At 47.2% G+C, this 23461-nt stretch overlaps 2 protein-coding genes across 3 annotated transcripts in view; one reads left to right on the top strand and one right to left on the bottom strand.

The window, feature by feature from the left end:
• Positions 1 to 13088, top strand: part of Pi4k2a (phosphatidylinositol 4-kinase type 2 alpha) — a 31199-nt gene extending 18111 nt beyond the window's left edge. Inside the window, exons 5-9 of the mRNA XM_052761681.1 lie at positions 3385 to 3446; positions 5387 to 5486; positions 6389 to 6522; positions 6984 to 7043; positions 10827 to 13088. Of these exons, the coding sequence (XP_052617641.1) occupies positions 3385 to 3446; positions 5387 to 5486; positions 6389 to 6522; positions 6984 to 7043; positions 10827 to 10988 (518 nt within the window). The 3' untranslated portion in view covers positions 10989 to 13088. The remainder of the gene's footprint in view (positions 1 to 3384; positions 3447 to 5386; positions 5487 to 6388; positions 6523 to 6983; positions 7044 to 10826) is intronic.
• Positions 13089 to 13977: 889 nt separating this feature from the next.
• On the bottom strand, positions 13978 to 19976 carry Avpi1 (arginine vasopressin induced 1). 2 transcript variants are annotated; one of them, XM_052761682.1, is made up of 4 exons: positions 19762 to 19976; positions 18098 to 18279; positions 15310 to 15585; positions 13978 to 14503 (listed from the first exon to the last, which is right to left on the bottom strand). In XM_052761682.1, exons 2-4 carry the CDS (start codon positions 18109 to 18111, stop codon positions 14344 to 14346), a joined length of 450 nt encoding a protein of 149 aa, XP_052617642.1. In that variant the 5' UTR covers positions 18112 to 18279; positions 19762 to 19976; the 3' UTR covers positions 13978 to 14343. The 2 variants fall into 2 exon arrangements, with proteins under 2 accessions (XP_052617642.1, XP_052617643.1); XM_052761683.1 differs by lacking the exon at positions 18098 to 18279 and having other exon boundaries at positions 19762 to 19973.
• Positions 19977 to 23461: the final 3485 nt, after the last annotated feature.

Raw genomic sequence — 23461 nt, 5'->3', positions numbered from 1 at the left:
TGTGTGTCTGTTAGACCTTGCCTAACAGGGCTGGGCTCTTCTGTGCACATCCCTTTGAAGAATAATTAAAGTAAGAAAAGGAAGCCAGAACACAAGGATATATGCAAATGCTGAAATTAGAAAACCAGGCACAGGCTGGGCATGGTGGTGCACGTCGTTAATCCCAGCATCTGGAAGGCAGGGGTAAGCAGATCTTGAGTTCAAGGCCAGCTTGTTCTACAGAGTGAGTTCCAGGACTGCCAGGGCTAGTTTGAAAAACCAAATAGGTAACAAATAGTAGGCAAATCTTTGTCTCTGTTTAGTTTCTGTGCTATGATGTTTTTAATAAAATCACTCACCGGACGGTGTCTTAAAAAACACTATTCAAGTGTCTTAGTACCCAAATTGTCTCATGGAAAAAAGTAGTTTTTGTTTTGTTTTAAAATAGGGTCTCACTGGCCTCAAACTCGGATATCTGCCTGCCTCTTCCTCCTGAGTGCTGGGGCTAAAGGTGTGTACCATTGCACCTCACAAAAGTTCATCTGTTAAAATGATCTAAACAAGGTCCACCTACTACATTTGGTTAATGCATTCTAGTACCGTTCATTCTGAAAAAGTCCCACCAACCTCCCATTTTCAGTTTGTTGAAGCAACTGGGTACTTGTTCTGTAGAATCTTCCTATTGACAGATTGAGTATATTCCATTCCCCATGTTTCTTTCAGATTGATGCTAGGTCTAAACTTGGTAAAATTCAGGTTTGATGTTTGTTTGTTTGTTTTTGTTTTTCCAGGGGTGGGGTTCCTCTGTATGTCCTTGAACTCAAAGAGATCCACCTGCCTCTGCCTCCTGAGTGCTGGGATTAAAGGTGTGTGCTGCTACTACAGGGCTCAGGATTGAATTTTTAATAAAGTTCATTTTGTCATAAAATGGTATGACAAAATACTGTAAGAATAGTATTAAAAAATTCCCATGGGGTTGGGTGTATGGTAAAACCTTTTAATTCTAGCACTCGGAAGGCTGAAAGCAGGAGGGTTGTTAAGTATCATAGCGTATTGTTTGTGTGTTGAGATAGTCTCTTTATGTAGCCCCAGCTGTCCTAGCACTCTGTACACCAGGCTGGCCCCAAACTCACAGAGGTCCACCTCTCTACCTGAGGGCTGGGACTAAAGGTGTGCACCACCCAGCCACATAAATTTTGATTTATTTATTCACTTTCTGTCCTTATTTATTTGATGCTCAAATTGTCCCTGATTTGGCAGTGCTCCTGCGCTCTTTTGATTGTATCTGTCATAAGCACTTCCTTAATTTCTGGCACAAGATGTTCTGGGTTCATCTTCTAGTCTTGAGCTGGAATCCGCCATTTTCTGATGTTCCTCTTACTGGAAGAGGGTATATTTACAGCTGCGAGAATTTTCATCCAGACACAGGCTTATTTTAGCCTTCTTTCTGTTTGATTTATAATTCCTTTCCTGATACAGACAGACCAGGTTCCCATTACAATTATTTACAATACAGTAAATCCAGAAAAATTACAATAATTTACTTATTTGTTTAATCCTAGACAACATAGAAAGTAGTTTCAGAATTGCTAAAGGGAGGAAAAAATACTAGGTAGATATGAAACTCGGTAAAACCATTAACTTGTCCTCAGCTTGCAGAATTATCCAGTGTTAACGTTTCCTCATCCTCCTTTCCTCTCTCCTTGGCCTCCTTTTCTGCATCCTCCCCCATTTCTTTCTTTCCTACCCTTCTTTTTAGACATCCTGTATCTGTACTGGCCATGAATATTCTCTTCCTGTCTCAAGCCTCACTCATTCAGGATTATAGGCTTGTGACACCACACCCAAATACAGGGTACTTTGCCCACCTGCAAGGATATTTTATTCATTGAGTGTTCATCTTTTAAAAATATGGCTTCACGCTGGGAGGTGGTGGCATATGCCTTTAATCCCAACACTCAGGAGGCAGAGGCAGGCAGATCTCTGCGAGTTCAAGGCCAGCCTGGTCTTACAGGGCGAGTTCCAGGACAGCCAGGACTACACAGAGAAACCCTGTCTGGACTCCTCCAGCCCCCTCCCCCCCCAAAAAAAAGGCTTACCAGATTGAGTTGTTTTCATTTTGACTGATCCTTTTGTTGTTGTTTGTTTCGGGTGTGTGTATGTGTGGGTGGCCTTTCCATGTTTAGTGTGAACCTATGATCTTTCTGCCTCAGTCTCCTGAGTGACCCTCCTTGTCTTCCTCTTTTTGTTGTTGTTGAGACAGGGTCTCACCTTGTAGCCTGTCCTGGAACTTGCTATGTAGACAAGACTGGGACTAGAAGAGATCCACCTCCCTCTGGGTCTCAAGTGCTAGGACTAAAGATGTGCTCCACCAGCCAGTGTAGCTTGAGTTCTAATTCCCATGATGGCGATTTTTCAGTTCTCGAATTGCTACTTGGTCCTTTTTTTATTTTCTCTTGTTTTCTGCTGATATTTTAGTCTTGCCATTAATCTTATTTTTTTCCTTGGTGTTTTTGAGACTGAATCTTACTTAGCCCAGGTTGACCTTGAACTCCTAATCTTCCTGCCACCACCTTCTGAGTGCTGGCGTCATAGGCACATATCACCGCTCCTGGTTGTACATTTTATCTTCTGGAAGATATAAATATTTTACTTGGACATTAAAAAGCCTATATAAGCTATCTCTCTTGTTTGGAGGCTCTGTGTTGTTTCAGGGTTCTCATTTCTGTTTTCAGTTTGTCATTCTTGTCTCTGTGTACTTGGTTAGTCTGGTTGTCAGATACTTTGTATGAGAAACTGTAAAGCTATTTGAAAGGTTCCGGTGCTGGTGTAAAATCTTGTTTGGAGTATGATGTTTATGCAGGGCCAGCACCTAAGTCACTAGCAGCCAGGGGTCACTTTAGCCTCAGGTATTGAGGAGGAGCTCGGCTGGCTTCCGAGATGGATTGCAGGTTTTTACCCTCTAGAGTCACAAGGCTATGAGTAGGAACACTGTCCCACTCCTGGCCTTCTAGCAGCCTCTTCCCAAATCAGTGGGTAGCTGGAGCAGGAAAGAAGCCACAAAGACTGGGCCCTTCCTGTGGGTGCTCTTTCTCTCCTGGACCCAGCTCTTAGATTCCTCCTCACTCCCTCCCTTTCTTCCTTTCTCCAAGACAGTCTTGTGGTAAATAAGCTAGGCTGACCTTGAATTTAAGACCCTCCTGCCTTAGCCTCCTAAGTACTGGGATTTTGACTCAGATTTTTATAATCTTGTTAAAATCACCAGTACCTTCCAGGGATGTTTAAATATTTTATTTACCTTGTAGTTGATCTCAGTTGGAGGAATGGTCCAAGTCTCCCAAATGCTTAATCCATCATTTCTAAAATCAGACAGCTTATTTCTACTAACCTTGTTTCTGTTGGCAGACCGAGGCAACGACAACTGGCTGATTAAATATGACTGCCCAATGGATAGTTCTAGCTGTCGGGTAAGAGGTTGACGTCTGTATCTCAAAGAGGAGGATGGGAAGGAGTGATCCTTAAACAATAGAAACATAAAATGGAGATTTAGGTCACCAAAGTTCATAAGAGTCAGAAACACAAGAGTTTAAAGTTAAGTTAATGCTTGGTATAGTTTTTTCAGTGTGTGTTTTAAGGAGCAACCTGCCGCATGATAGTAATTGGAATAGCATCAAGAAAAGGAGTAGCTTTGGAGCACATTGTATGTTCTTTCCTTTGAGCTTCGTGCTGCACCATAGCATAGTAAGGGTCTGAAAAATATTACATTAAATGACTGCCTAATATTGGTTAGCCCAGCGGTTCCTACCTTCTTAAGCCATGGGGTACTTTTTTTTACAGAGGACTCAGACTCCACAAGTTTAGAAGAAGCTGCTTCAATGCCTTTTTTTCCACAAGTTTTTTTTTCCTTTTAAGATTCATTTCTTGTGTGTGAGTGTTTTGCCTGCATATATGTCTATGTACCACATATGTGCCTGGTGGCTACAGAGGCCAGAAGAGTGCATCTGATCTACAGATGACTGAGTGCCCACACGTGGGTGCTGGAAATCAAACGTACGTTCTCTGGAAAAGCGGCCAGTGCTCTTAACCTCTGAGCCCGTCTCTTCAGCCTCAACACCAGGGAATTCTGATTCAGGGATCCTAGAACTGGAACTCCTGTTCTTGTGATGGCGTTAGTAGGGCCTGAAGAAATCATGGAACCGAGTAGACATAATGTCCCTGGCATAGCCTGCCAAGGCATCTCAGTTAAAAAGTGGAAAACTCAGTTCCTGTCCTTTTCTTTTCTTTTTGTTGTTTGGCTTTTTTGTTTATTTGTTTTGTTTTGGGTTTTTTTTTTTTTTGAGACAGATTTTTCTCCATGTAGCCCTGGCTGTACTGGAACCTGCTCTGTAAACCAGGCTGGCCTTGAACTCACAGAGATCCACCTGCCTCTGCCTCCCAAATGCTGGGGTTAAAGGCGTGCACCACTACTGCCCAACTTGTCCTTTTCATTTGTATATATCACCGAGGCATGACACCTTGTGTAGAAGCCAGCCATCTGTCATCTTGATTCTGTTTTCTCTCTAGAAAATGGGAACTTTGTCATTACCAGTGTAGTCATATCTGAGCTAAGTTCCACACTAAAAGACCTTGGCTGCTGATACAAATTTTTCTTTCTTTCTATTCTCAAGGTTCTCACTGTTTTACCACAGAATGATTTACAACTATCTTTGTTTTTTTGTTTTTGTTTTGGTTTTGATTTTTTTTTTGAGACAGGGTTTCTCCATGTAGTTTTGGTGCCTGTCCTGGATCTCGCTCTGTAGACCAGCCTTGAACTCACAGAGACCCGCCTGGCTCTGCCTCTCGAGTGCTGGGATTAAAGGCTTGCGCCACCTCCTCCTGGCCTATCTTTGTTTTTATAATTACCCTTCTAAGGACTCAGGCAAGTCCTGGGTAAATAACTGTACGTGCCCCATGATGAGAGCCTCAAGCAGTGTATATGGTACACGCGTGTAGCACCAGCACTCAGGAGGTATAGACTAGCCTGAGCAACATAGTTAGACCACTGTCTCTGGGAGTCGGGGGTGGGCTCCTGAGAACCTTGAGCAGACTGTAAATGGAGAAGATGCCACTAATAAACCAAGTCCAGAAAACAGTATGGAAACCAGCAGAGGTTAGATCTAAGTAAGCCCAAGGAGGGGCTGAGATGAGGTGTATTGTTATTATTTTATTTATTTGGTTTTTTGAGGCAGGGTTTCTCAGTGTAGCCCTGGCTGTCCTGGAACTCACTCTGTAGACCAGGCTGGCTTTGGACTAACAGAGATCCTCCTGCCTCTGCCTCATAAGTGCTAGGATTAAAGTTGTAAACCATCCCCATTACCCTTCGTGCTATATTTTAAAGGGCCTGAGCAAGTCTGTCTTTGTTCTGCAGGAAACAGATTGGGTGGTGGTCAAGGAGCCTGTTATCAAGGTGGCTGCCATAGACAATGGGCTAGCTTTCCCACTGAAGCATCCTGACTCCTGGAGGGCATGTAAGTTTAAGAGCAATGGGCTGTGCTCTGGTTCATTGCTGCAGTAGAACTGGCCTAAGCATGAATGAAATCCTGTAGCTTTAGGCCTTGTATACAGTGGCCAGCAGCATATGGCAACTGTTCCATAGTATAAACTATTTAAATTTTTACCATTTACATTTTCTACTGGAGGTGTATGGGTAATGAGAGGGTGTATAGCATGTGCAAGGCCCCTGGGTTCCATCCCAATTTCTGAAAAATAAATAAGTCAGTACAAAGATGAGTTTTCTCATTTCTTTTTTTTTTTTTTTGAGACAGGGTTTCCCTGTGTAACAGCTCTAGCTGTCCTGGATCTCCTCTGTAGACCAGGCTGGCCTCAGACTCACAGAGATCCACCTGCTTCTGCCTCCCCAGTGCTGGGATTAAAGGCGTGCGCCATTACTGCCCGGCCCCTTGGCATTTTTAAACTCATGTTTTCATAAGTCACTTCGTTTGGGTCTCTGCAGATAAGTTGCTGTCGGTGTCCTGTCTCCCTTGGTGTACTCCATACCCCATTTTAACCGAGAATCTATGAAAAGGAAAAGAAATACAGTAGGGAATCACCAGCCCCCTTTGTAGCACCAGCCTTCATTTTTAGGATCACCTGAAAATTCAGCAAGTAGTTGCATCTAGATAGGCCTGTTTGGAAAGGTCATATGTCACCTGGGAAAGAGCTCTGAGATTGGGCAGCTCTGGGTGTGGCTCCTGAGTCTTTTGCTTACTAGTCACGCAGTCTTACGGTCAGCAGCACTTGGAAATGGGTTTTGTTGGTTTCCTGTTGTGTATCAAGGGAGAGTTGTTTTCTCTTTGACAGAACCCTGATAGAAGACCCAGGAGGGGACTTTTCCAGCACTAGCTTTTCTTTGAGCCTTTTCTCTTTTCAGATCCTTTTTACTGGGCCTGGCTGCCCCAGGCGAAAGTCCCATTCTCTCAGGAGATTAAAGATTTGATCCTTCCAAAGATTTCAGATCCTAACTTCGTCAAGGACTTGGAGGAGGACCTATATGAACTCTTCAAGGTCAGCCCTGAGGGAAAAGGCATTGTCCATGATTGTTCTGATTAGTTCTGAACAAGCCACGAAGGCTGTTGTCTCACACTTGTCTGACTTGAGTTAGCCGGAAAAGCAGGGTTACCACATACCAGCTGGAGCTGGTTTGGAGGGATTGAAAGAAAGGGCAGCCCTAGAGCTAGGATGATGTAACTCAGTTTGTAGGGCACTTACTTAGCATACAGAAAGCCCTGGGTTCCATCTCCAGCACCACCTAGATCTTGTGTGGTGTAGCACTCAACAGAGGGAGGCAGGAGGATCCGAAATTCAGGGTTCCAAGGGGCAGGAAATACTCTAGGTACTTCCCAGCCACTGCTTCCTTTCAGCGTACTTACTAAACTACGCTTAGAAACTTAAGTGGGGGAGAAAAAATGGGTTCCTGAGAGGCGTTCACATGGGTTCCATCATCTTCCTCTGCCCTTCTTTTACAGAGAGATCCTGGTTTCGACAGGGGCCAGTTCCATAGACAGATCGCTGTCATGAGGGGCCAGGTAAGCCTGGAACGTCAAGTGTGTGCCGTATATATTTGTGACTCTCTCCTAAACTTCAGGAGAGAGGAAAGGTAGCCTCTGCAATCCCCTACCTCTTCCATAGTGTCAATACCAACCAGTGTTTGCTGATGCACTTGCCGAATGTTTAGCCTATACTAGTTGCTGGGTGCATTATTGGTAAATAAACCAGCACACCCTGGCCTCGAGCTGCTCAAGGCTGCATACCTCAGTGGCTGAGAACTGGGCTCTAGAGCCAGGTCACCCCACTGGTTCTGTGATGCTGGGCAAGAGTCTGATTTTCTTGTTTATAAAATAGGGGAGTAACTGTACCTAGTCTGTTGTGGACAAGTGCATTAGAGAATTCATGGTAAGAGTAAAGTGAAAATACTGCCTGGCACATGGAAGCAGGCTGATCCTTGCTATGGTTATAATTTTGTCATTTGAATTACAAGTTGTATTATTCTCCCTTTCTACTTCACCTTCAGAGAGAACTACAGAAACTCGGCATTGTCAAAACTCTGTAGGCCTGAGCGTGGAGGTGTACACCCTTAATTCCAGCACTCAGGAGGCAAAAGCAGGTGGATCTCTGTGAATTTGAGGCCAGCCTGTTCTATATAGTGAGTTCCAGGGCAGCCAGGGCTATGCAGTTAGATCCTATCTCAAAAACAAAACAAAACTGTAGGATATTAGTTTCATATGTATTACTTAAAGAGAGCTCAGCAGTGAAGGATACAAACCGATCAGAGGACCTGGCTCTGCAGCCTGGCACTCCCATCTACTACCTATGAGATCCAAACCTCTTTTTCCATCCACTTTTCTCTTTGTATCATGTACTTGCTTCATGGGGTTTTTTATATATATATAATTAGATCTGTTGTTTGAAATAGTTGGAGTAATGCCTGATGCATAAAAGTACTCAACATATACTAGCTAATTATGACTTTGTAAATAGAAAAGTCTGCTTCTTGGATTTTTTCTTCTCTGCAATAAGTTGTTATATAGCCCAGGCTGGTCCTAAAGTTACTGTGTAGTCCAGAATGACCATGAACTCTTGATCCTCCTGCCTCCATTTCCTAAGTGCTAGGATTGCAGGCATGTAGCTGTAATTACCTTACTAATTTTAGTCTTCAAAGAATGTAGTAGTCTTTCCACCATAAGTATATGTTTACTTCTTTGCACCATTTAAAGGCTCCCAAAGAAAGCACCTTTGGGTTTGCTGAGCACATTTTCCTTGGAAATGGGATAGTCAAGATGTTTTGTTTTGTTTTTTTTTAAACTTTTATTGATTCTTTGTGGGTTTCACATCATACATTCCGATCCCACTTATCTCTCTGTCTCCTCACATCCACCCTCTGACCTTGTAACCTCTCCCCAAAACAAAATGAAATTAAAAGAAAAACCAAAAACCAAATAAAGCAAACAAACAAAAAACAAACAAGAGAGAGAGAAAGAAGAATCTTGTGGAAGCTGTAGTGTGGCCCATTGAGTCACACAGTTTACCCTTTAGTCCATTCATCTTTACTTGCAAGTGTTCATTGCCATGAGTCATTGGTCTGTCTGGAGGCCTCTGGCTTCTGCTATGCTGCCAGTAATGGGCTCTCATGGGGCTCCTCTTGGATATCCTGTTGTTGTCCTGTGTCGTGGAGATCCTGCAGTTTAGGTCTGTAGGTTTGTCCCCTTTACATGCTCCAACAGTTCATAGATAAGGTGGATGTTAGAATGGGCTAACTCATAGCCCTGGTTCTGGGTGGTAGCTGGGCTGGTTAGCCCGCCAGCTTTCCCTCATTGTCACTACCTGGGTGAGCTCTCCAGCACTGCCTTGGCCAGCCCATTCAGTGCAACTTGCAGCAAAGATCAGGGCCAGTTCTCCTGCTCTCAGATCCTCAGATCCGGGCCACCCACACTCACATTGCTGTTTTGCCTAGGTGAGGTGTAGGGCCCTCCTGGCATAGTGTGTGTGTGTGTGTGTGTGTGTATGCATGTGTGTATTGGGGGGTGTTCAGCTTTCATACCCTCAGGGCTGGCTCATCTGCACACCTAGATAGTCAAGGAGTTTTAAGAGCTGCCATTCTTATTAATCTGTCTGAATACCAATATTCTGTCTTTCTCAAGTAAAGCAAGGGCCTACCTAGCCTGGCATATCTTTTGAACCTTGAAAGCTACATTGTAGACTCTGGTATTACAGGCCTCAACATAAAGGAACTGGCTTGCTTCCTAAGATAATATAGGTAGCACCTCATCCATATCATTCCATCTTCTCCAACCCTTTCTCAGTCCCTTGCCAACACTGTAGCAGCCTTCCCATTACTCCTAATTAGGGTTATCATTTAGGGTAGCAAAAGGTAGGAGAGAATGGCAGGTGAAATTTTATCTTTCTACCTTGTATTCTTAATGTTTTTGGAACAGCTTTTGTATTTTAAAACTGTTAGCAGAAAGAGGCAGCAGGCTATGACACAAGCAAAGGAAGAGTTGGTTTGAACATAGCCATTGCAGTTGGATTGCATACCCAGGGCAGACCTGCAGTGTGTTCTGGCAGAGGACTGTGGGAAGAAACTTGCAAGGAACCTAGAGAAGTAATCTGACCTTGTGTCACTTGTTTTGAAACTTTTTGGATCAGTTGATGAGCTGTGGATAAATAATCATAGGGTAGGACTGTGTCGTGGCCTCCTGACTCAGAATCATTAGTTTGCTTAGTCACACACACTCAGCCAATTTACCTACCCTTCAAAACGACAGGGCCAGGCATGCTGATACTCTCAACATTTGCACGGCTGACGTAGGAAAGGCTTAGCTGAAGAGCAGCTGCCTGGTGTGTGTGAAGCTCTGGGTTTGGTCCCAGAAGACACAGATTTTAAAAGGAGGTGGGGAGGTTGCAGGATCAAAGGGGGCTTTATCTTCAGCTCACCCATATAACTGTTCCACATTCCAGCTCCACAGCCACGCAGCCTGTTGCTTTGAACTTTCCACCTCTCGGGTCATACTTTCTGTTTTATGGCCTTAAAGGGCAAAAAAGTATTTGTTTTCACTTGGGGTTCTACTTCTTTGTTTGCTTGTTTGTTTTAAGGCAGGGTCTCACCATATTGCCCAGTTGGGTTCAGATTCCTGGCCGCCAAGCAACCTTCTTGCCTTCTCTTCCCTTCTGAAGTTGGAATTACAGGCAAACACAGTATTTTAAAAAATTGTTAGTGAGGTCGTATCTACTGTCCATGTATTGGCCATTCATATACCTACTTTCTTTTAATTTTTTAGGATTATTTTAATTTTATTGTATGGGTGTTTTGCTTGTGTGTATATCTGTACTCCACTTCAATGACTGGCACCCATATCGGCCAGGAAGCAGGTGTCAGATCCACTGGTACTGGGATAACAGATGGTTGTGAGCCACCATATGGGTGCTGGAAATTGAACCCAGGTCCTCTAGAAGAGCAGCCAGTGCCTTTTAACTATGAGCCATCTCTCTAGTCCTAAAATTTTTAAATTTTCATTTAAAATTATGTGTCTGTATCTGTATTTGTACCTGTGAGTGTGGTGCCTTCATAGTTCAGAAGAGGAGCTGGAGTTACAGGTAATTGTGATCCACCTGACAAGGGTGCTAAGAACTGAACTCAGGTCCTCTGCAAGAGCAGTACATTCTCAGCCACTGAGCTACCTCTCCAGCCCTGTGTTCCTACTTCCATGATGTTTCCATTGGTATTTATTTTGACTTGAAAGAGGGTGCTCTCTGCAGAGGCAGGCTTAGAATAGTAGGCCTATCTCTCACTCATTTTGTTTTTCTCAATACAGATCCTAAATTTGACCCAGGCCCTAAAAGACAATAAGAGTCCCCTTCACCTCGTCCAGATGCCACCTGTGATTGTTGAGACAGCCCGTTCCCATCAGCGGTCTGCAAGCGAATCCTACACACAGAGCTTTCAGAGTCGGAAGCCTTTCTTTTCATGGTGGTAGCCCTAGAGGCAGGCAGAAGATTATTCCTGCCGGTGACAGGCTGCGAGCAAGCCTGGAGAGAAGCTGGTGCACGGCAGAGCCTTTGAGGGCCCTTCCTCTTTGCTTGACGCCTCCCTCAGGGCTTTCCCACCCACAGGGAGCAGCACAGTCAGGGACAAGAGTACTCCTGCACCCTTCAGAGTGTTGGGGAGGCTGGCGTCCAGGCAAGGCGGCAGGTGGCTGAGGAGGAGCAACTCTCTCCCAGTATCTGGTGGCAGGCTGGGAAAGCCCATCTCCCCGACAGCCTCCCCATCCCAGTTCCCTGTTACATTCTGCATCAGAAAGAAACAAACTTAAATGCTTGTAGGAAACCACATTAGATACTCGAGTCAGAAGCCCTTAATCTAGACCTAAGTTTGCTTAGACACGCTCTGATGCCTAGCTGTTGTTTACCCCCATGAACTGAGCTGTGTCAGAGGCCCATCGAGGCCCTCAGATAGAAGCCTCACCTTTCCTTTCTGTTTTTGCCAAATTGATCCTCCCCTTGCCACACTGGTACTGGCTTCTTGTGGCAGTGAGCAGGCTGTTGCTCTGTATCTGCCAGAGGCTCTGCACACAATCTTTCTGTTCTCTGCCCTGCTGCTGCTTGCCTAGCACTCAGCTGAAGTGAGAGAGGGCTAGCCTTGGCAGTTCTGTTCTGCCAAGCGGATGTGTAGCAAGCATGTAGAGGTGATCGACTTAGCCTAAGTGCATGCTGGGTGCTAGGAGTGTTCCATGGGGAGCCTGGCGCAGCCTCACTCCGGGGTCCGTCCTTAGTCTCCGTCCTTTTCTACCTGGTTTCTGTTGTTTTCACTATTTTCCCAACTTTTAACTGAGGAGTTCAGTTTGTGTTCTGGAGCGGCTCTTGGTAGGGGCTGTGGGTCAGTCAGATCATGAGTGGCAGGACATTGTCCCTGTTCTTCCTGTTATCACTGCTGCACGGAAAGCAACAGGACCTGTGTTCTGTCTCCTAACCAGCAGTGCCCAGGGCTCCTTGCCTTCTTGTCCTGGGCTGCTTTCTCCTCAGCTTCCCGAAGAGAGGCCTTCAAACAGTTCCCCAGTGCCTGCCCAGCTCACCATGCATCTTCCTGCTTCCATGTGTCTTCTCCCTTGCCAGGTGTTTGAACCCTTTCTACACCAAAGCAAAGAATTGGCTTCAGGAGGGAGTAAAAAGGGGCCACCTGTGGCTGAGAGGCAGCAGTGTTCATACCCTGTGATGTGGACCCCTGAGGGTTCTCACATTCTACAATTGGTCAGTCAGCCTTGGAAAGAAATTGTCTTGAAGGCTTGAAAAAAACCAAAGAAAGGGAATGAGGACCACAGCTGTGTGTCTTGTCTGCCTGCCTGGCTCCCACCATCCAGGAGCAGAGCAGAGGCACTCGGCTCTCCCATCAGCTGGAGCAGGCTGCTCCCCATCCAGTCCAATCTAGGAGCCAGCTTGCTATCGGCTTCCACTTCAGCCAACATGAATCTCTGAGCACTGGATATGCATGCCCTGTGGACCAAGGCACCATTGTTTGCCCCATCCTGACAATCCTATCCAGCCCACTTAGACTCTGGCCTCAGAACCATGTTTGGGAGAATTCCTGCCTCCTGATCACAGGAGCCTGCAGGGGTCCAGGTACGTGACATTCTTTACAGACATCTTCACACCAGCCTGTTGGTGAGACTCCCCACTGGGGTACTAGAGACAGCCCAGGTGCCTGGAGAGACCCTGGTGCTCTCCTAGGCTCTTGTGCACTGTCCTACTCCAGATCAGCTCTGCCATCAGGAGGAAATTGGGTCCAATGTAAGAGGGAGTCAGTGCCAGGCCTGATGGGCAAGGGTGCAGGCGTCCTTCCCTGCCTCTCTCGCTTGAAGCCTGTACTCAGGTTGTCTTGAATGTGGACTTTGGGAGTGCCAAGAGCCCAGAGTGTCAGGTACTTCCAGAACAGCGGCCCTCTGCCAGCCTTAGGCCTGTCCCCCATGTCTAGGAGTGGAAGCTGGCTGGTGAGCGCCGCCCCGTTCTTCTAATGCACTGTAGAAATTGTATGTATTGTATTTAAATCAATGCAAATGTATGAATAACAAATCCAATTCTGATCCCTTTGTCCAGTTTTCTTTGGGGGAAGGAAGACAAAGTAAATGCAGTTCTAATGGCAAAGAGTTAGAGACTTGACTCCTGAAAACCAAGTGTTTTCCTAAGACATTTCAAAACATGACCTGAATCTATTGATGGGGTACATCAATAGATGTATGGTATGATTACTTGTTACAGACTGTTCTCTGGTAGGGACTCTATAGTATTTGCCCTGGCAGTGGCTGTTAAGTGTAGAGCAGTGGTTCTCAACCTGTGGGTTGTGACCCCTGGGGGATGGGGTTGGGTCAAATGACCCTTTTACAGGGGTCACCTAAGACCATCAGAAAACACAGATATTTACATTATGATTCATGACAGTAGCAAAATTGCAGTTATGAAGTAGTAATGGAAAATAACATGAGGAATTGTATTAAAGGGTCACAGCATTAGGAAGGTTGAGAACCACTGGTGTAGAGGTGAATTTAGAGATGTTAGTTTTTCTCCTTGGCCAGCAGAGGGCAGTCTTGCCATAAAGGTACACCACTGTCCCTGGGGGTACTGGTTGGTGGGGAGGGGGAATGCTGATGAGCACATAGTTTAGAATAGTAGGAAAAGCCCTTCAGTCTAGGTTACCATGCCATAGTGCCGGGTGATAATTGTCCTGTGCCATCCCGATGGTTGGCCCTTGATAGTGCTCCCAACAACTGCATAATCAGCCAAGGACCCAGTGCCCAAGTGCAGAGACCTCATTTTTCCTTGCAACTTACTCATTCTGGAAGAGGAAGCTGTAGTACTGGGATCTCCAGGGTTTGGGCTGGAGAAAGCACAAGCATCCAGCCAGATTTATCTCCTGGGGAACATCCTGTCCTTCCCTGTCTGGGATTCTCCCCTTCTATAACAGACTCACAGAACTGTTGATGTAAATGTTTTATTTTTCACTTCAACAAGTTTTCTCTGTGCACTGGCCTGTGGCACAAGGGTGTGGACAGCTGGCTGCTGCACGGTGACAGCGGCTGGCAGTTAGTTTACCCCAGGGGAACGCCCTGCAGCCCAGTTCTGCTGTGAGGTCTGAGGCATCACCTCGCTTGGTAAGAACAGGTTCCATACAGGGCAGAGTCCAGTGAATGCTGGTTCCGATCTGAACTGAGGACAACATTCTTACTACTGCTTTCATCGCCTAGACAGGGCCCTGCTCAGGACTCCTCCTTGCAACTCCATAAGCCTTTTGGCAAAAGTCCCTGCAGTATCTGGGGAGGACCTCCCCAACCCTTCACTGGGTCAGTGTCTGATCTGGTGGAGGTAACCTGTGGGACCCGGCTTATTCCAGTTTCGGTGGACTCTGGCACTTGTCCTCCGGGAGTTCCCAATCTGCTCGCCAGTGGCCTCATCAGTGGTGCTGTCCTGTGAGTCGGCCGCTGTAGATCCAGGCTCTGGTGCTCTGTTGGGAACAAGTGTGTGATAAGCCAACGTCAACACGGAGAGCAGGATGGAACCTTAAGAGTTTTATCCCTATAAAACACTGCTGGGATAAAAAGAGACCCAAGAACTGTATGACAACTCTTTCCAGCTCTGCATGTTAAGAGGGTGGGGCTGGATCTGAGAATGGGACACTCAGCAAGTCTCTCCTGGCCTTTTTCGTTCATTCATGGCATCATAAGTCAGGCATAAATGGCATCAGTTAATGCAAGCCATGAAGACTGACTTGCGGTCTCAGACCCGAGGACCTGTTCAGTCTCTGCTGTTCAGAGTGAGGGGAGGATCCTAGAGGGAAATTTGTAGTGATGGCTTTAAGGCCAGGTCGTTTACCTAAGTCCCCTGGGGCCCACTACTCCTGGGCCGGCAGTGCTGGGGCAGAGGTAGATGGCCAGAGAGAATCTCCTGCTTGTCCCCCTAGGATCTCCACAGTACCTGCTGAGACCTCTGTGTCCCCTGCATGCTTTAACCAGGCTTGCCTTTGAACAGTACCCATTCCACTACTGGTCTTTTTTTTTTTTCCTTCCAACAGTACTCCTTCCTACTGGCCCAGAGTCTCGGAATTTGGTAGTTCTGCTTTGACTAGGCTTTCCTTCTCATGGGGACCACAGAGTCACGTGACTCCAACAATAACAATAGTCTTAGGTGCCATAGCAGTATAAACATGAACAGTAGGTACCTTACAGTGAGGACAAGTTACTGGTTTGAGGTCACACCCGAGCAGGCATCCTTTCTACCTCTTCCCTCAGCCCTCCGGTCCCAGTCCCCTACCTCAGCCGGCTGCAGTGGTTCTGCCTCGGGGGCCTTTTCCTGCGCAGCCTCCTCAGGGCCTCAGCCACACGGTGATCCCCTGCACATTCCCAGATGATCTGGGCCCGCTCTTCAGCCAGCTGGTCCCCACTGCGCTGGAACAGGCCCTGGATCTGTACCAGCTCGGCATCCTGGAAGATGTTGGCAGAGGCCTGCTTACGGCCCCGGGCCTCAGTTGAAACCTGCCACAGGGGTGGCTCACTCACCACAGAGGCCGGGGTCCCCATCACAGGTGCTCTGAGGACAAAAGGTGGGGACATAAGCACTCCTGTAGCCATCTACAGAGGCACTGTCAACCAACAGCTGGTCACAAATTGGACAAGGGAAAATTAAAATATAGTCACAGAAGATAGGTACACATTTGCTATAAAAGAGGCAGAGTGGAATGGGGGCTAGGATGTAGCTCATTTATTTGACAGAGTGCTTGCATAGCATGCATGAAACACTGGGTTTGAGCCCCAGTGCCACATAAACTGGGTATGATAGTGCATGTCTGTAATCCTAGCACTTGGGAGATGGAGGCAGGAGGATCAAAAGATCAAAGTCAGGACTGGAGAGATGGCTCAGCAGTTAAGAGCACTGTCTGCTCTTGGAGAGGACCGAGTTCAGTTCTTGGCACCCACATGGCTGCTCACAACTGTCTGTAAGTCCAGTTCCAGGGAAACTGGCCTCTGCAGGCACCAGGCATATACAAGGAACATGGATATGCATGCAGTCAAACGTTCATACACGTGAAATAAAAATAAATCTTAAAAAGGAAAAGCTACAAAGTCATCCTCAGCTATATATTGAGCCTGAGAACAGCCTGGACTACACGATGCTATGTTTAAAAAAGTGACAATAAATACAAGCATTTCCAGTTTGTTCTGGACCTGCTCACAGCAGTAGCCCTCCCCCTCACCTGCTGCTCTTTTGTTCTCTGGAAGAGCCTGAGTCATCACTCCACCCCTCCCTTGCTCTGGCCTCCAGCTCAACACATCAGTCCAGTTGTTTCCACACACGCACTGTCCTAGTTTCTACCCTAAGATCTCACTTTCTTTTCAAGACTCAATACCTAAGATAAATCCACAGAAGAAAGACATCCAGATAAAGTCATAAAAGCTCTATTTTTATCTAGAAAACAGGAATAAGAAAACCTGTGTGGTACTTAGCCCCCAGGAACTGGTGTATCTACATGCTGAGAACAAAAGCTAAGTGACCAAGGCACATTTTCAGGCTAATGAGAAAGAAAAGGCAAGTGTGGGTGTTTACTGTGCACTGGATGGTGCGCATGAATCATTAATCCTCAAAATAACTCTAGAAGATAGATACTGCTACCGCTATCCCAGTGCAGGAGAAGCAAGGGCTGGGATCCAGCTGGACCCTGTCCCTCCACTGTGGCCCCACAGTTTAAACCCCTGAGCCACCTGTTCAGGGAAGCAACTCAGCCCACTTCCTCCACTTCCATGAGGAGTGAAGGACATCCCTTATCCCACAAGGTGGAGTCCTGTGCAGTGTTTCATCCAGTCACTAGTGTCAAGGTGGCTGACTAGGTGACAGCATCCTCAGCCTTGAACCAGTGGTGCTCTTCAGAAGAAAATCTCCAGTCTCCACTAAAGAATTCTAGGAGTGCAGCTGAGCCCAGTGCAGAGAGTGGCACGTGACTCAGGAGTCAAGGGTCTGTCCCTGGCTCTGCCACTCACTGGTTGATAGGCTTCAGGAATCCCCATCACCTCTGGGCTGATTCCCTGCCACTGTGGGAGCAGGCTGAGGTTGATGGCCTCAGAGGGCCTGCACTAGTGTTGAGTCAATGAAGCTATGACAAGAATGGTCTGTGCTGAAGGATAACACTGCTTGCCTGCTCCTTGTTGGCTGGAAGCTGCATGGGTGGACAGGCCTAACTAATTAGGTTCCAGAAAATGCCTCAACTAGCAGTTACCCTTCTCCCCACCCCTCGCCTCCTTGAAGGAAGGCCAGATACTGTTTTGCTACAGTGGGTGGAAGGGTCAGAATCCAGCAGAAGTCTGAGAACGCTGCCAAGCTCTAGGTAGACTCTTAGGCTGGTCTGGGGTGGTAGGAGATGGGGTGATGTCCCTCTTTCAGAATCCGAAATTTCACCTTCTCTGAGGAGGAAGGACAGACAAAGGATCGTGTAGCAGAAGTCAGCAGGAGGAAATGGCCTGGGGCCTGACTGCCCACTTTAGTTCTAGCGTCCTCTACAGGGCTGAAGGCTTTAACTGGCCAGCCTCTCGTGAGCTGAGTTAACAACCCAGGGAGGAAACTACTGGACAGTCCAGGGTCCAGCTTCAACCACTCCCATGAGCCTCGGGAAGCCTTGGCACCTCCAAATTTTTGAAGCCCTTCACTGGAGGGAGCCTCACCAGGCAGCAGAGTGAAGCTAGGATTCCAAGTAGGATGAGATGGTAAACATGGGGAAAACTGATAAAGTGGGGTCATAACACTGTCAGCGGACACTTCCTGTCTCATTCACTGTGTTCAAGCATTCCTCTTCTAATTTCTGGGACGAAACCTTACTCCAGGAAGCTCAAGTGTATCCTTGAACAATGGTACTTTTTAAAACTGGAAAACGGAAGCTATTAAAAGATTACAGATGGAGCTTTCATTCTAGAGCTGACATAGAAGATAAGCATGGGTCTGCGAGCAGATGAGTAAGAGCTAATTACAAAACACTTCAGTTGGACACTGAATAGGTTAAGAATGAACCCCCAAAGTAAATACTGAACGTTGAGGATGACAAAGTTCAACTTACTTTGAGTCAGGCATTAGAGGAAGAAATGTACAAAGATTTAAGACATGCTTCACGCCTCACCCAGCCAGTGCACAGGCAGCACAGACGTGTACAATGGGGGCATTCTCTGTAGCACGACATTAGTTCCACAGCTAGTCAATAATTTCTCCATCCTACCTCCTCTCAGGGAGGCATAGGTAACCCTGGAGACAGAGCACACTTAGGTGGGGTGGCAGTTCCTGCTCCCTATTCAGGTTGCCACCTTTTGAATAACCTCGGTGATAGCAATCCTCTCTTTAAAACAACTAGGGGCTGTAGCTCAAGTCAATACTATGGCCCTGGCCTGCTACCCTCTACAGACAGACCTCTGGACAACAGCCTAAATCTGTTGTTCCTCAAGTAGGAAACCACATTCAAATGGCCTTGTGTTCCTTATACTGCTGGCTTTCCAAATCTATGCTGCAGAAGTGAAGAAGAAAACTGGGCCCTTATTCCAGACCCATTTTCTGGCATAACCCGAAAAATAAACTAGTAGAATGAGGAATAACTCCCTTTGAAAGAATTCAAACCCCTAAGTTCCCGGCAGTGCACTGATCACTGAGTGACCTTGGACAAGTCTCACTTTTCCTTTGCTTCATTTTGTTCCATCAATCAAAATGGTGGGGGGAAAAAACCCTTACTGGGTACAGAGATGAAATACGAGAATGTCCATTCTAGTACCTGGCACACTACAGACACTCTACACTGCATATTGGTTGAATGAAAAATGATGCCAAGGGAAGGCTATTAACAGGACTATAGAGGACTATGGTCATCACTGACATGCAAACTCTACCCAGGGGGGTTTCAAAGAGAGACAAGGTCATCTGTGCCCCCTTTAAAACCATGGTTTTATGACTAACTTCACAGAAGAAAGCCTCTTGCTGTGTCAAGCACAGAACAGCATTTTCAGAGGACTTTTTGGTCCTCATGTGAGGTGGCATCCTAATGTCCCTTGTTAGTGGGCACTATTGTTAAACTCGTTTTCCCGATGAAAAAGCTGGAAGTAGTAACTTGCTCAACACCCAAGGCTGGTAGGTAATCTTAGGCCATTAACTAGGTGGTCTGACCCGAGTGCCTACAATCTCGACCAGAGTTATTTTCATTTTTGCCAGATGGCTGAGAAGGTGTTCAAATGAAACAAGGGGGCAGAAGGATCTGAAACCTGCCATCTTCGACTGAGGGTTTTGGAGGTCGCCACCGACCCACAGACAGAATTTCCACGCCAGCTCTGCGCTGGAGTTAGAGCGAGGGGCGTTAAAGCAGTTCCATGGGGAGTTAGATCAGTGTCGTGTCCACATACAGACACTTCTAGCAGACCCCAAATAGGGATCCAGCAGCTAAGACGCCCACTCCAACCTCTCCGGCTTTTCGAGAAAGGGCAGACACAGCTCTGGGCTTCCTGCTCTGAAGGTGATAAGGGCCAAGCGGAGGTGACTGGCTGGCCAAGAGCTTGGGAGAGGGTATCTTGGCAGAAGGTACAGGGCACCATCCCCAGCACAGTCGGCCTCAGGGCTCAGACGCGGCCACTAGCAGAACAAGAGGCCCTTAAATGGATCCATGGTGTGCGACCTGGCGGATTCCTAGCTACGACCGTCCTCCCGTGCGCTCCCGCGCAGAGCTAAGCCGGACCGTGGCCTACCTACCTGGTTGCCTTGGCTGCCCGAGGCGGGCAGAACGCAGCCCGGAGCCTGGCCGGGCCACCTGGATCGCAGCCACAGTTCTCCGGAGAAAGTGCGCTGAGCCCCTCAACAGCCAATCCTCGGCCACAGCCTTACAGCGAGCAGCTAAATCAACCTTCCCAAATCGAACGCGGAGACCCCGCGGGCCAATCAGCCGCTGCAGAGGGCGAAGGGCGAGTCTAACCCCGCCCCCCCCTCGTGCCCGCCTCCAAATCGAGTGCGGAGATTCTTCGAATCCAATCAACTGCAGGGTATCGGTGAGGGGCGTGTCCTCCGGGCCCTCCCCCTCCTCCCTGCAAGACCCAGCCCTCCCGACGCCCGGAGGCGCCCCCTTGATTGACGTCAGTCCGGGGGGTTGGCTGGGTTTTGCCCGCACTCACGCACGCAGGCCGGGCGGGGTCGCATTCTTGCCACAGGGTGCGGCAGAGGCTGCTGACCCTGCTGGGTACATGTGACAAATGATCCCCCTTTTTTTTTCTGGGCCGAGTCCTGCTCGCGTGGCGCCAAGTTCTGCTGTTATGATCCTTGTAACCTGCTGCTCCTAAAACTCCCCTCCCCTCCCAGCCCACCTGGGCCTGCATTCGGAATGATCTTCAAATCCTGTAGCAACCGTGCAAGTTTGGGCCTGTTACCTAAAGGAGGAAGTACTTAAAAGTTCCTTACTCTTTTGACATCTTTCAGGGCAACCCTTCCCAGTTCGGTTTCCTTGATGGGCAGTAACAGAACTGCAACCCTTAACTTGGAGTAGTTAACAGCCTAGCAATGAAGGCTAACACTGAACCACCACTTAATATGTGACTACAATCATGATCACGTGAAGCTGGAAGAGGGTAAACAGGCATGTTTGGGAGGTCTTGGAAGCCACGAGAAGGAACATAACCAGTAAAAGGAAGGCTCTGAAGTTTTTAGAAGGAGAAAAAGTGGATCTGGGAAGAATAAAGGTAGAGGGAAGGAAGCTTGCTGCAGCCAGGATAGAGAGTTGAAGTGAGGCTTGGAGATTCGCTGTAAATAGCAAGGTATCCACGGTGGGAAGCAGAAGGCATGGGCAGGCAATCTTGCCTTTGCCCCTCGGAGGGTCTGTAAGGGTCTGTAACCAGGGAAATAACGTGATTTGTACTTACAAATAGGCATTCTGCAGCCCTCACAGAGTGCCAGTACCGCAGTCAGTACTTGACAAGTATTAGCTCATTTTCTCTTGGTGTTGAATTTGCATTTTTAGAAGGTCTCACCAGTTGCAACTTGGGAGTTGATCCCTCGCCACCGCTGGACATCTGGTCCGTGAGCATGCTAAACAAGGGCTGTACCACTGAGCTACTATGTGCCCAGCTTATTTTTCTGTCTGTTGCTTTAAGATAGGGTTTTACTTTAAGATTGGGTTTCCTCCTGACTCAATCTCTCTCTCTCTCTCTCTCTCTCTCTCTTTTTTAAAGATTTATTTATTTATTTATTTATTTATTTATTATGTATACAGTATTCTGCCTGCATGTGTCCCTGCAGGCCAGAAGAGGGCACCAGGTGGTTGTGAGCCACCATGTGGTTGCTGAGAATTGAACTCAGGACCTCTGGAAGAGCAGTAGGTGCTCTTAACCACTGAGCCATCTCTCCAGCCCCTGACTCAGTCTCTTAGTGCTGAGATAATAGGCACGTACCACCAGACCCAGCTCCGTTAGACTCTGGAGAAATGCCTTGTTGAGGGGTTGTTTGTGCTCTTGTCCAGAAATGTCAGGAAGGATGCCTGGGCAGCAGGTGTAGGCAGCAAGTTTTCCTGACTTTTCTCACTTCAAAGCTGACATTCTAAGATTAGTTTCTCTTCTGTAAAAGTTCCAGGTGGGAAGGAGATGAAGGACATTGGAGAGATGGCTCAGTGGTTAAGAGCTCTGGCTGCTTTTGCAAAAAACCAGAGTTCTAGTCCCAGCATTCACATGGCATCACTACCATCTGCAACTCCAGTTCCAGAGAATCTGGTGCCCTTCTCTGACTCTGAAGGTACCGAGCACACATCTGGTGCACATACACTCAAGCAAAGACACTCATACACTGAAAACAAACAAAAACAACCTTGAAAAAATGTTCCAAGAGGGAAGCACTAGCTGGGATTTGTGGGATCCTTTTTGCAAGGGGAATTTAGTTTCTATTCTTCCTCATCGTCCCACTGCACAAAAGCATGTTTTTAAGGATAGTTTCTCTGCTTTTCTTGAAGTCCTGGGGAAATGAAAAGAGATAGAGAGATAGATAGATAAAAGAGATAAGAGATTCAAGAGCAAGATCACACAAGAGAAATTAGCAGTGTTCTTTCCGTTCAAAGTGTGGCTGAGGAGAGGACCGCAGGCTTGTAAACCATGGCTGGCCTTCCGATGCAGGAATTCCTCTCACCCACTCTAAGCTCTAGGAAAGTCAGACGCTCAGCATATCCGGGTTAAAGGACCTGGAAATTCTGATGCCACCAGCTCAGATGGGTACACACTGCAGGAATCGAGAACTTGTGGCTTCTGGGTCAGCTGTGACTAAGGCTGGGTGGAGAACGCCCGCTGTCTCCAAACAGTTCTGCAGGCATATACTGGTGCTCACTCCACAATGGAACCATTTCCTTTGCCCCCGTTTTATGATTCAGTATTTCTGACGAGAAGATGGGACACTCCCCTAGTCATGTGGGCCATGAGAAACCTCACCAGAAATGGGGATGTTTGAGGCTCACAGAATGGTGCAGGAAACGGTAGCTACCAACAAAAAGGGCCCTGTTTCTTCGTTTGTTTTGAGGCAGGGTCTCTTTTTGTGCTCAGTCAGGCCTTGAATTCCAGATTCTCTTGCTTCAGCCTCCTGGGTGCTGGTATTACAGATGTGGGCCACCATACCATAGCATTCTGGGCCCCTGTTTAGAGGAGGTTGGCACTGAGGAGTGCCCCTAGTGCCATTCAGGCAGACTTGGTTTCATCCAGGGCCCAGATTAAGATGGTATGAATGGGGCTGGTGGGATGGCTCAGTGGTAAAGGCACTGGCCACCAAGCTTGAGAGCCTGAGTCTGACCCCAGAACCAACATCAGATGGAAGGAGAGTACAAAAAACTCAGCAATTAAAATAGATAACATCAAAACAGATGCCAAAAACCGAGATGAACAAACTACAGAATTAGTAAAGACAGGCCTCTGCTTGTTTTCATGACTCTGATTTTGTAGCAGACGTTTGTCTCCCAGCAGCCTTCCGTTCCCAGCCAGGCTGTCCCCACAGTGGCTTCATGAGGACTGATGGTAGCATTAGGACACGTTGGGCAACCCTGCTTTTTATCATATTTGGTTGCAGGGCTTTTATCCACTTTCCCCATTCGGTTCAGGACCTGGGGGGATATTTGCATAAGAGTGTTTGGGGCACGAATTTGCCCTTGCTTCATGCTCCAATATGGTTCACCCTGGTGCTGTTTTTACCGCCCCCCCCCCCAACCCCAGGAAAGTCTAGGAACGGGTTTCTACTCATCTTCCTTAAGCAAGCGATTGAACCTTTCTGTCCCTCAGCTTTCTTGTCTTTAAAATGGGAATGGTTGAGGCTGGAGATACAGCTTGGTCATAAAGTGTGACTTAGCATGAAAGACATGAGGGGTTCGATTCCCAGTGCTGCAAAAGGAATGCATGTTTAATGAGAGACTTGCTATGAGTGTTACTGTGATGACACA

Source organism: Peromyscus californicus, unplaced genomic scaffold, assembly GCF_007827085.1.
Source record: "Peromyscus californicus insignis strain IS unplaced genomic scaffold, ASM782708v3 Scaffold_4__1_contigs__length_199733344, whole genome shotgun sequence".
NCBI classification, from domain to species: domain Eukaryota; kingdom Metazoa; phylum Chordata; class Mammalia; order Rodentia; family Cricetidae; genus Peromyscus; species Peromyscus californicus.
The sequence above is the reverse complement of the archived record's forward strand: the minus strand, read 5'-3'. Positions and strand labels throughout refer to the sequence as shown.

Bases quoted from the DNA above. Each gene is read 5' to 3' on its own strand.
- Avpi1 (XM_052761682.1), bottom strand. The intron at 14,504-15,309 runs GTAGGGGACTGG...TGTTCCCAACAG, and splicing joins AACCACTGCAGCCGGCTGAG to AGCACCAGAGCCTGGATCTA.